At 39.4% G+C, this 12,445-nt stretch overlaps 1 protein-coding gene across 10 annotated transcripts in view; it reads right to left on the bottom strand.

Moving 5' to 3' along the window:
• Positions 1 to 4,925: 4,925 nt before the first annotated feature.
• GHR (growth hormone receptor) overlaps positions 4,926 to 12,445 on the bottom strand; it is a 137,059-nt gene continuing 129,539 nt past the window's right edge. For all 10 annotated transcript variants that reach the window (XM_035309048.1, XM_035309053.1, XM_035309051.1 and 7 more), the window contains 3 exons: positions 10,687 to 10,777; positions 8,031 to 8,100; positions 4,926 to 7,740 (listed from right to left, as the gene is read on the bottom strand). In XM_035309048.1, coding sequence (XP_035164939.1) covers positions 6,778 to 7,740; positions 8,031 to 8,100; positions 10,687 to 10,777 — 1,124 coding nt within the window. In that variant the 3' untranslated portion in view covers positions 4,926 to 6,777. The remainder of the gene's footprint in view (positions 7,741 to 8,030; positions 8,101 to 10,686; positions 10,778 to 12,445) is intronic.

Here is a 12,445-nt window from a genome sequence, read left to right as displayed (position 1 = left end):
TATTCTCTCTTTTCCTCTCAAAATAGTTAATTTGGTACCCTGTGTCAGACACTCCTTGTTGCAGACTGTGTGGTAATAAGCCCTGGTGATAACACCTCAGTGCAGGGAAATAAAGGTTGCCTCTGTCTACATTTCAGATGGACTTATAACTTGAACTGCACTGATACATAATGCATTGTTGTATCAGCTAATCATAGAACCACAGAATATCCTGAGCTGGATGGGACCCACAGGGATCATTGAGTCCCACTCCTGGCTCCACACAGCACAAACCAGAAATCAGACCATGTGTCTGAGAGCGTTGTCCAAACACTTGACCTCCAGCATCTTGGTGCTGTGACTACTGCCCTGGGGAGCCTGTCCCAGTGCCCGACCACCCTCTGGGTGCAGAACCTTTCCCTAACCCCCAGCCTGACCCTCCCCTGTTCCAGCTCCATGCCGTTCCCTCAGGTCCTGTCGCTGTCCCCAGAGAGCAGAGCTCAGCGCCTGCCCCTCCGCTCCCCTCGTGAGGGAGCTGCAGGCCACCATGAGGCCTCCCCTCAGCCTGCTCTGCTCTGGGCTGAACAAACCAAGGGACTTCAGCTGCTCCTCATATGTCTTCTTCACCATCCTCATAGCCCTCCTGTGGAGGCTCTCTAATAGTTTTATGTCCTTCTTATATTGAAGTATCCAAACCTGCACACAGTACTGGAGGTGAGGCTGCACCAGCACAGAGAAAAGCAAGGCAATCCCTTCCCTTGACCAGTTAGCCATGCTGTGCCTGATGCACGCCAGCGTATGGTTGGCCCTTTTGGCTGCCAGGGCACACTGCTGGCTTGTGTTCAACTTGCTGTCAACCAAAGCACCCAGATCCCTTTCCATGGGGCTGCTTTCTAGCATCTTGTCCCCCAGCCTGTCCCATGTGATGAATCCAGCACTTGCTTTTGTAAAACTTCACGTTGTTGGTGATTGCCCAAGATTTTTCAAGATCTCTCTGCAAGGCCTCTCTACTCTGAAGGAGTGAATAGCTCATCCCAATTTAGTGCTGTCCTTAAACTCAGTCAGTATACCTTCAAGTCTTGCATCCAAGTCATTTATGAAAACATTATACAGAACGGGCCCTAAAATGGAGCCCTGTGGAACCCCATAGGTAACTGGCTGCCAGCCTGATGTAACTCCATTTACCACAACCCTTTGGGCTTGACCCGTCAGCCAACTGCTCTCCCATCACATTATATATTTGTATAGTTATATGCTAGACATTTTCTCCAAAAGGATTCTGTGAGAAACAGTATTGAAAGCTTTGCTGAAATCCAGAAATATTACATCAGCTGGTTTTCCTTGGTCAACAGGGTGGGTAGCCTTGTCATAAAATTAAATTAAGTTCATTAAAGAGGACTCCACCTCATGAGCCCATGTTGGCTGTGACCAAAAACTGCATTGTCCTTCAGGTTTTTTCAGTAACTCCCAGAAAAATATTATCCATAAATTCACCTGGCACTAAAGTGAGACCAACAGGCCTGTAATTACCAGGGGCTTCTTTCTTGCCCTTTTTGAAAACTGGAACAAGCTTCTAATTGACTGGGACCTCTCCAGATTCCAAAGACCATTGAAAAATAATTGACAGAAGTCACAATGACATCAGGCAGCTCTTTGAGTACCCTGGGATGAATCCCCTTGGGCCCGGCCTCATTTCCAGTGCCCTTTGTCCACCTAAGCTCTAGAAGAAGATCGCCACTCAGCCAGGCTGGCCTTCTTCCCCACCTGTTAGACCTTTGACATTTTGGAATTGTCTGTTCCTGTGGTCTTAAGTGGTGGTATGAAGCTGAGAAGAACAGTAGAGTACCCTCAACATTGACTGCCACCATAAACTTGAAGCATTAACAAAAACAGGGGAAGTCTGTAGAACTATAGAAGTCTATAGAAGTCTATAGAACCTTCCACTTCTTCTTTAGCATACTTACTATTTTGAAAAACAGAATATAACTTTGATAATGTTAATTTTCATCCAGAAAGAGTGAACAGCTGTCATGATCTGCTGATCTAATCTCCTGTATAATAAGTCAGGAAAAAATATTTCAACTAAAGTAGTAAAGAACAGAAAGGAAAGTTTTGTTTCACAGAATTATTTATCTCTGCAGAAACTGGTATAGGTGGTGGTGTTTTGGTCTCTTGTTTCAGTAATTTGGAAACCTGGGAAATGCACATTGTCCTTCATGGAGAAAAACATCTAAAAATCAAGATAAGACATACATCTCGATGATGCCAAAAGGCAGTCAGCACAGAAAATTAAGTCCTTCTTGCTTTTGAGAACCAACATGGTTACAGAATATAGATACCCATATAGACTAATCTCTACCTGACAATATACAACCAAAAAGTCACACCAAGAATGGGAAAAATTAAGGCCATTTTACATGACAAAAGCTTTAGACACAGTAAAAATTACTGTATTTACCATCAAAATACTCCTTGTTTACAGTGTCCCTATGAAATGTGTTTCTTTTCACCCTGAACATTTTAGCCATTGATTAAACTTATTAAGTATAAATTTAGTCAGCATTTCTAAGAGTGAGTTCTCTCACTTTTACACTGAATTATATGTCCAGCATTGGTACAGTATGTATCATTACTTCTCAGTATAAGAGAGACAATAACAAATTACCGGTCCAGAGGCTCTTTCTGTACAGCACAGGTATATTTTTTCCTCTATTTCAAAGAAAAAGTGAAAGTAAATAATTAAGCTGCTTTGCAACATTGTAATAAAAGCTTTTCTGTATCTGACAAGTGCATCATACCTTAAATAAATAGGTTGCTCTGTTTCACAGGAAAACTGAATTGCCAGCATAAAACGTAAAGTTCAGACAGCTGGAAGCCTGACACTTGGATTTGTCTTCTGAGCAAGTGAGTTGTACACACAGCCTACCAACACTAGGCGTGTAAATACTTGAGCTACACAAGTATGGAGACAGACAGGAACTCAAGCTGGCTTTCCTCAGTCCTTTTAAATTGGTCAGAGATAGTTACCACCAAAAGAAGTTGTTACACTACCTCCCTGCAAACATACACCTACCTTGAGCCATGCACTCCTCTGGTCTCTTGCTTACATGAGTGAGCTGCACACAGAAGATGTTTTGGCCAAAAAAGATATTCCTGTAGGAAGATCACTGTAGCTCCTACCTCCTTTGCTTTTGGCCGTGTGGTCCTGCCTTTCCTCCCTGGTTCTCATCAAGGATTTTGCTCAATGAGTTTATCTCATTAATTAACAGAAGATAATTTCTGGTATTTTGCTTCCATGAAACCTCAGACTCCCACTGGAGCTAAAGGAGTTCTACAGCCTTAAAAAAGGCATAAGCCTTCTGATGCTTACCTCTTCAAGCAGAGCTATAAGCAACCATGTTTACTCAGCATGATAGCTCATTTGCATTGGGTTCTGTAGCTGAAGCTTTTACACAGAGCATAAACCACAAGAGAACAGCAATAGCCCTCCTTTGCTTATCTTTCAGCAAAACATTAAAACACCTTAATTAACAAATATATTTTTGTGTCTGAGTGTGAACAAAATGTCAATGGTCCCCTTGAGGTATGAAGAGTGGAGAGCTCTCATCAGCTCACCTAAAGCAGACAGCTGTATCTGGTCAGCTAGGTAGCTTCACAGAATCACAGAATAGCCTAGGTTGGAAGAGACCTCAAGATCATCGAGTCCAACCTCTAACCTAACACTAACAGTCCCCACTAAACCATATCCCTAAGCTCTACATCTAAACGTCTTTTGAAGACTTCCAGGGATGGTGACTCCACCACCTCCCTGGGCAGCCCGTTCCAATGCCTCACAACCCTTTCAGTAAAGAAGCTCTTCCTAACATCTGACCTAAAACTCCCCTGGCGCAACTTTAGCCCATTCCCCCTCGTCCTGTCACCAGGCACGTGGGAGAACAGGCCAACCCCCACCTCTCTACAGCCTCCTTTAAGGTATCTGTAGAGAGCGATAAGGTCGCCCCTGAGCCTCCTCTTCTCCAGGCTGAATAAGCCCAGCTCCTTCAGCCGCTCCTCGTAGGACTTGTTCTCCAGGCCCCTCACCAGCTTCGTCGCCCTTCTTTGGACCCGCTCAAGCACCTCGATGTCCTTCTTGTAGCGAGGGGCTTGTTAGACTCTTAGCTAAAGTGGTAATTTAGACCCACCTGACACAAATATGTTTACTTTCCTTGAGCTGTTTCTGTCCACCGAGGATCAATTCAGCTGCTGAATCTACCATCCTTTTGGCTTTTAGATGAGACAGAATCTACATTAGACCTGCGCTGTTCAGATCAGCACCTGGAAGCCTCATTATATACCTCACATGTCACTGGACTTCTGTGTAGAAGGAACTGAATCATACACTGATTACCTGGGGAGGAAAGGGTTTACCCGTGTCCAGTTGGATTCCAACAGCTCCCTCTACCTCTGGATAGAGAAGACTGGCAGTAGTAAATTACTACATTACACATTGCGAAACATTCAAAGTATTTTTCATAGAGACAGACTATCTGGTGTTTCTGACTTTTCAGAGTTCAAATACTGGTAAGTTTTGGTTATAACTGTAAATAAGTATCGAAGTCTGTCAGAATATCTGATTTGTAGATTGAACTGTAGGTGTAAATCTTGAGCTAATGCAGTTTACTTATTTGCAACCACAGGCTCTTCCAGCCAAAGGTAAGCTGGTCTGCTAAATTAGTAACACATGTCTGGGCCAATTCTGGGTACAGCATGTCCAATCTCTATAAATTTAGGCCTGTACTTCTATTTTTAACTATATACATATCAGCCAGTGAAAACACTGAATCCAACAGGTATTGCCTCTCTTCTAAGGAAAGATGCATTCTACTTTATTCAATAAGAAATACTTGATCCTGACAGAATCTCTGTTCTCCATAAGCATTGAATTATCTGAAATAAAACACAGTGTGTCAGGACAGATCAAAGACAATACATTTATTAAACTTTGAGGAAAACAAACAAAACACTGACATAAGGAAAGTTAAATAGAAACTGAAAGACACATCTTCTGACCGGCTTAAAATGGCTTGTGTGACCAGTAAAGTACCAAAATGACATTCTGAGTTTGATTGAGGTATTTAACTATTTTTGGCAATAGAAACAGAGTAAGAAACTTCTTCCAAACACACACATAGGCATTACTTGCATTAGTGTCTATCATCTATGAAATTTTATATGAAACTAAATAATGTAGCTGTTAGAAAAATATAGCAGCAAATTAGCAGAATATCTAATGCACATTTACCATAAAGTACGTGCTAAACGTAAAAATCCCACTGAATAGTTGGGCCCAGTCCTGTAGCCCTTGGTCACAAAGAGAGCATCAGTGAGTTCAGTGGGAGACATCATGAGCAAGACCTGCATTCACTGCACTTCACACGCTGTTCAGGTCAGACAATGGCAATGAACATCCCCATTTGCTTTCTCAGAAGAACCCCGTCATGACGGAACTATAGCCTAGCAAGGTAACTTCTGAAGCAATAACATTTCATTGCAAAGCCCTATCAAGCTCTTAGTATACTTAATAACAAAGAGAGCATTCCCACTGAGTTTTGGGTTTCTCGCCTTTCCTAAGAAAGTCTGCCTAACGCAGTCAAAGGAGATGCTGTTAGGCTGCAAAGAAGATAAACTCTTTTGAACAATACTGTATTCAATTTGCTTGTTCCATTGAAGCCTTTCAAACCAGTTTTAGCTTTAAAAATCAACTGCTGGCCAAATCCTGAAGTCCTTGTTTTATTTTCTTTATCAATAGTTTATGTGGCACAAACAGTAACTGTAGCGGTAGCTTTGGCTGTTGGAGGGCTTCAGAAGTTGGTCAAATGTGAAAAGACTATGCTGTTAGGTCACCAGAGCTTATTCACGTGTTTTCAAAATTTTTCAGTTAAAGTGTAGTTCCACGCTATTTAATATTGTGGTCAACAAAATCTTGCTTATAAAAAGTATATTATTATAATTAACCAGAACTTGATGAAGAACAGAATCTTTTGTCCAAATAATTTGAATAGTTTAAAGTTTTCTATAAAACTTTAAGTTTTCTATATATTTCTATATTAGTCACCATAAGAAAGTAATAGGATCAGTTGCTGTAAGTTTCTACAATATTTCAAAATTTCTCTACAATTTTCTCTGGAGGTATAAAATGGCTCTGTAAAAATCTATTTTTAATTTTTGCTGCAAACAAAAATTTTATAAAACAGAAAACTCCTTCTTAAGATCGCAGCAATTATGTTCCTTGGATGGGTCATCATAATTAAACTACAGTGTGTAGCATAATATAAAACATCTATGCTTTTTTGACTAAAATATTAAAATACATTTTATTAATTTATATAGTTCAAAATAAATGTTTTATTCAAACTACTTTCATTTTTTCGCTAATGCTCAGTTCCCAATTATTGATATAAAGATCTCTGTCAACAGCATGATTTTTACTAAATTCTTAGACTTTAGACCACCTGATTTTTAGCTTTATCAAAAAGCATGATTTACTGTACATTAAACATATTCATTTCAATGTTTAGTATCACAAAAATCAACACCCACAAGAACAAGACGGTCACGGCTAGTAAAACAGTCTCAAGACAAATTCATAGATAATATTTACAGAACAATAGGAATATTTTGATGAATATTTTATGTTTCAACATTTGAGATAAAATTATAAGAACCACGAGAAACGTTTAGACTTCATTTTGGTTTCAGCATACAAGCCCAAACTGACTCTCTGCTGTGAAATACTGCACACACCTAGTCAAAGGAGAACTACGGCATGATTTTGTTCAGCTGGTCTGTGCTCACATAGCCACAAGACATGTTGAATTCTTTCTCTGGCACAGGCAGTGCAGTTGCATTGAGCACAAGGCCTTGTGGAGAGTGAACTATATGGATAGAAGTGTAGTCTGGGACAGGCATCTCCAGACTTGGGGTTTCGGCCATTGAAGCCCCAAGACTGACACCAGTAGTGGTAAGGCTCTCTGTGGTGAAGTAAGCGTCCTCATTACAGCTTTGCTCCTGCACACATGGCTCATCCTCTTCCTGGGAAGTCACAGCAATACATTTTTTCACATCTGCCTCGCAGAAATAGGCACTGTCCATGGTGAAGCTTTGTTCTGTGCAGCCTTCACACTGTGCTCTCCCCACCTTGGATTTCTGCCCTGGTGAAAGTACAACACTGCCTGCTGGAGTAATATCACTCACTTGCGCATAAAAGTCAGTGTTTGTCAAGGAATTCTGGTTACTGAGCTGGGTATGGACTGATGGACTAGCAGAGTCGGTGCTGTCTGCAAAAGGTGGCCACGACTCGCTACGTTCAGACTGAGTATTGGTATGCGGCTGTTGGGCGTCTGCGTCAGCAGGAGTTGGAAGGGACTCGTCATCATCTTTCCTGTCAAGGCACAAGAGATCTTCTTCTTTATCAGTTACCTTTTTGAACTGATCAATATCAGAGATGGCATCACATGTGTCGCTTGCACTGAAGTCTGTCTCTGGAATATCTGGTTCACAACAACTGGCCCGTCCAGAATCATCATCCTTTGCTCCCAAGCAACTGTGTGATTTAAGACGATCATCACTCAGGAGCCTGTCGGTGTCTGAGACTCTGTTCTTTTCATCGGAGTCATCTATGTCCAGCTCAATAAACTCTACCCACAAGTCGTCATTGTATAGCTGTGTCTTGTAGCTGTCGTGGCTGGCTAAGATGGAGTTCACTTCATCTAGCTTTCCTTTCTATAAAACAAGAAAAAACGGATGTTGCAAAGGAAAGAATAATAATATTTGTGCTTTTTATGATGTCAATTTAAGCAAAACTAACTGTGGTTGATCTAATAACTTCAAAGTTTTTTTTTTTTGTTGTTGTTGTTGTTGTTCCTGTATTTTTGAAAACTAATTTGTGGCAACTCCATGTTGCCATAAAATGTAGCAATTTTTTTCATACAAGTTTGTTCTGCTTGAGACAACAATTGTTACCTGTTACTACTACTGGGATTCCCATTGTAGATTTTAAAGCACAACATTACCTTCAGGAGATCTGGGTCAATCCCTTTAATCTTTGGAACTGGCACAGGAGGAAAAATCAGCATTTTTAATCTGGAAAATAAAAATGATAGTTTTTAATTTACAGCAGTCCTTTTTGAGGAAGCTAGAAAGAAAAGATCTTTACATTGTGTTTTGACTTACTAAAAAATTGGAATGCTTGAAAATTCAATTTAAAGTAGTGCTAAGGAAGAGAATGATTGTTATTTTTCTCTCATTCCAAATAATAAAAAAAGCTTTCTGCAGTCTGTCCTGTTGAAATCATATACACTTATGCTGGGCTCCATTCTGACACCTTTCTGTTATTTTAACGGTCATAGAAGGAGAGTAAATTCCTAGAGCATTGTCAATACTTTCCCTTTTTATGTAATTTCCCAAAGGTTTTTTTTGAGGGATAAAGTAGTCTTGCATATGCCCAATAAATTTAAAGAGGGGAACAGAAAAAGGCAGTTGGTGATAGAATGAATTACTTTAGAACTAATAAATAAAACAGAAACACAACAGCAAAAATGTAGGCCAGTATTTTATCTCTATGACTGTTCTGTTTTCTGAATTATTAATGCAAAAAAGTAGTATATAATAACAACAAAGTTTTATCCTTGTAGACAAAGACTGAGTAAGTTGCTTATGCACGTACACACAGGTATTTTTCTAACCGTTCATAAAAAGAATTTCAAATTATTTGGGAAAATATACTCCTCCATTTTACCTCCCTGCTTCTTTTACAAACAGATAAACTGTACTCAATGTTGCCTTTATACTGGATTCAATGTTGCCTTTATACTGGATTACTCGCCTATTTTTTTTAGAAGGTAAATGGTGAGAATGGCTGAAACAAATCCAATTATTAATTTTGCTGTAATGTTAGTGACCTTAGTAAGGTCCAGGAATTACCGGAGGAATCTTAAGAAGCACTACAGAGAAATTTAGGCACCTTCTGCTTAACTACAGAAGTCCCACATTCCCCAGCTGTTTTTGTTTTTTTGGCAGACCCTCAAAAGTTCTGCCCAGTAAGCCTCAATGTGAGCCAGAAATCCTGTAATTTTCCACTTAATCCCTGGAGGGGTTGTGCTAGCTGTGCACTGGCTGGGCTGTCAGAGTACTAGTTTAAGATCTGCATTTCCAGTTGAATCCACAAATCAGATATTCTGGCAGGATTGGTCACTGCATCTAACAAAACAGCTGAAAGAGTGTTTCTCTCTGCTTCGAGAAGTAATCAAGGAGGGAAAACTACACTCGGTGCCTTTCTCAGCCTCAGGTAGTTTAAGCCTGCATCTCCCAGCTCTCAAAGAGAATGGCCTAAATCTGGGGCATCTGTCCTTGGGAGCCTAGTTCACAACTTCTCAGATCGCAGTTGAAGAAATACGAACCTTGAGCTTTTCACATACAGGAAGAAACAACCTGGAATTGCTGGAAATCTGTGCAGCCTCTATCTCCTCTGAAAGAGGTATTGCCACTCCCAGCACAACATGCATATGCACCAGATCAAAGGAAAGGGAGGCCTATAGTTCCAGAAATACCTTCCAGATAAAGGTTATTTACTGGAGAAAAGCCTTCTCCAGCAATTAAGATTAGCACTGAAGACAATGAGCTGTGTGATCAGAGACATGCTTCAGCCCTCAGGATTTTTTGTGACCAAGCCTCTCCTTGCTCAGTGTGTTTGTTGAGTGGTAAGCTCCTGGTCCCATGTGTGAGATCTCCTTGCACCTACCTGACATATCTAGCTTTCATCATGCATTGTGTCAGGAGCCTTGATCGTAACTCCAGGATCAGGATGCTGTTGTAGGGAGTGGTTTACTGGAAGTTAAACACTGCTAAAGCGTAGTGCTGCTTGCCTAAATTATTTTTTTAGAGGTAGCTCCAACTGCACCATCTTGTTTTCATTTCAGTGACTTGTCCTTATACTGGTATATGCAAAACACCTCAGTGTTCATTTTTCATGTGTATACATAACACCACTAACATGCCTGTGTGCACTGGGGCTGGACCATGGTGCTGCTCCATAGTTTAGGACAGTATTGTAATGACATCTAAGGTGAATTAGTTCTGCCAAAACCCATCCCTGAACACATGTTTTAGGGGATGAGTTCACTCTGAGATCATTCTGTCATTCTTATAAATGTGCCATCGTGTCATTTTTATGACACAATCCTGAGTTTTGTTTTATTTTGTTCCTGTTATTTATAGGAACGACAGTCTATCCACAGATACCAAATACTGCCCTATGACTCAAGTTCTTTTCCTTGGCTCAATAAAGAACTAGTCAGATTACTGGAATAGTCTGAGAACAAAAACAAATATAAAGCCATATGTTTGAGTGAAACTTTTGAACAGGAAGTGTGTAAAGACAGCATTTACAAAATTTGAATGGACAAAAAAAAATCCCCTTCAAAGCCTAAGTAAATTAACTAAGTAAATACTGTATTATAAAATGTTCTGCAATCTAAAAGGAATGGAAGCTATCAAAATAATCAGATTCCTCCTGCTCAAGGACCAGTATGTACATATACCAGCATGCATGTATTAAGAGGATGGACAGCAACAGTCAAAATAATTTCTACTCCCCCCAGATTTGAAAAAGTTGAAGCACCCTTTTTTTAAACTACAAGTAAATAAAATCTGATGGACAAAGATCCCTACCTTGGTTGTTTAGACAACAGGATTAAGATCACTGTTACGGCCAGCCCACATGCTCCGAAGATAACAACTAGGAACCATGGAAACTCGATTTCTGAAAACACAGAACAAAAACATATTAGCAGGAATCTGCATCTCTGTTGCATCTTTAACTTCCACCTTCTCTGCCATAAGAATTCCAAAGTCATAAAAACTTACAGAAGAATTTTTTGTTACATAAATGTTAAAGTTCTGTAGCAAGAAGAAATAAAAACACCCTTTGGTATCAACAGTTTCAGTATTGTATTCATGACTTGACCAAGACTCCTTGCAAAAACAGAGTGAGCTTTTTGATATGAACAGGATCTTGGCACTGACAATATACGTAATGAAACAAGACAAGAAGAAAATTCTGCCTGCTTGGTACACACGACCAGTAGTCTCATTGCAGAGCATGCTATGGGTTTTGTTTGCCTAAGCTCATCATTAATAGCATGTAACTCCACTAAATAATAAAGTATTCTTCTCTCCTAGAAATTAAAATATAGTGGCGTCAAAAGCCATAATATTACTCTTTCTAAAGGCAGAACATTAATTATGTCATGGGCAGTATCAATCAGTTGCTAAAAAAAAAAAAAAAAAGTCATGAATTGAAGTGATTTGGCAGGAAAAATAATGTTGAAAAATGAAATGCTTTATCTTTTAAATACTGTAAATTTCATCATACTTACACCAACACTGTAGAATACAAAGTGTAGAAAACTTTATTCTGGCTGTAGCCTTAGTTTCTTTTAATTTATTCCCAAATTAATTTTTGCATACCAACTTCACTCATTTTTTCGGACAAGAAATACTGGACAGGGAGCTTTAGAATTCTATACATGAACACAAATATATGGCCTTTCATGGAAAAAAATATTTTCAGGCACCGGTTTTAGGCATCTGCTCCCATCTCAAAGTTTTGACTGCATGTTTTCGAATCTGAGTGTTTAAAGTTCTATCTAGAGATGTCTGTGTTAGATAGGTCCCTATCTTAATGGAGAACCAGTAACTTCTTCTAATGTCAGTAAGAACAGAGTCTACCTTCTTCAAAAAAATTAGAATGCTATATTTCAATTTAAATACGTAACATTTAACATGGAAAATTTCAAGTCTGTGTTTCTAAAGGTGAAATACAAAACAAGGAAGAATACATTTTGCCAGACCCATCTTAAGCTTTCTCAATTTTCCCTTGTGTACTTCCAACTTGTGTCCTGATTCAGCAGTGCTGTACATGGAGGAGAACTGATACAGAAAATAAAATCACTGCTGCTGTGTGAGATATACAGATATGAATCAACTTGCAGAATTTGGATTGTAGTGACTGAGGAAAACCGTGCTAGTATGATGGCCTTAGATTTTCACAGTATTTTAATTTTGTTCATATGAAAACCTTGGTAATGCAGATTGATTTGGGGTAACAAGACAATGTGGATGGAACATTAGCTATTCATATAAATGAGGAATGAATATTAGTAATGCAACGAGTTAAAAAGAGGACTATGGCAAGACTTAGAAAGGTAAGAGTTATGAGTGGTTTGATTTAACTCCTAAACTAATATTTTGGAAAAAGAGGCAAAGAGGTTTGTTAAAACTATTTGCTGATGACTTCATATTTTGAAGAGTTAATTTAGTAGCTCAGACCTGAGAATGCTTTAGGAAAAGGCACCGTCTCATTCCTTTAATAGAAAAAATGTGGTGCCCAATGGTTGCTTCTTCTGTTTTTAACAGCACTTTAAAAACA

The sequence above is a fragment of the Oxyura jamaicensis genome, chromosome Z (genome assembly GCF_011077185.1).
Source record: "Oxyura jamaicensis isolate SHBP4307 breed ruddy duck chromosome Z, BPBGC_Ojam_1.0, whole genome shotgun sequence".
Classification (NCBI taxonomy): domain Eukaryota; kingdom Metazoa; phylum Chordata; class Aves; order Anseriformes; family Anatidae; genus Oxyura; species Oxyura jamaicensis.
The sequence above is the reverse complement of the archived record's forward strand: the minus strand, read 5'-3'. Positions and strand labels throughout refer to the sequence as shown.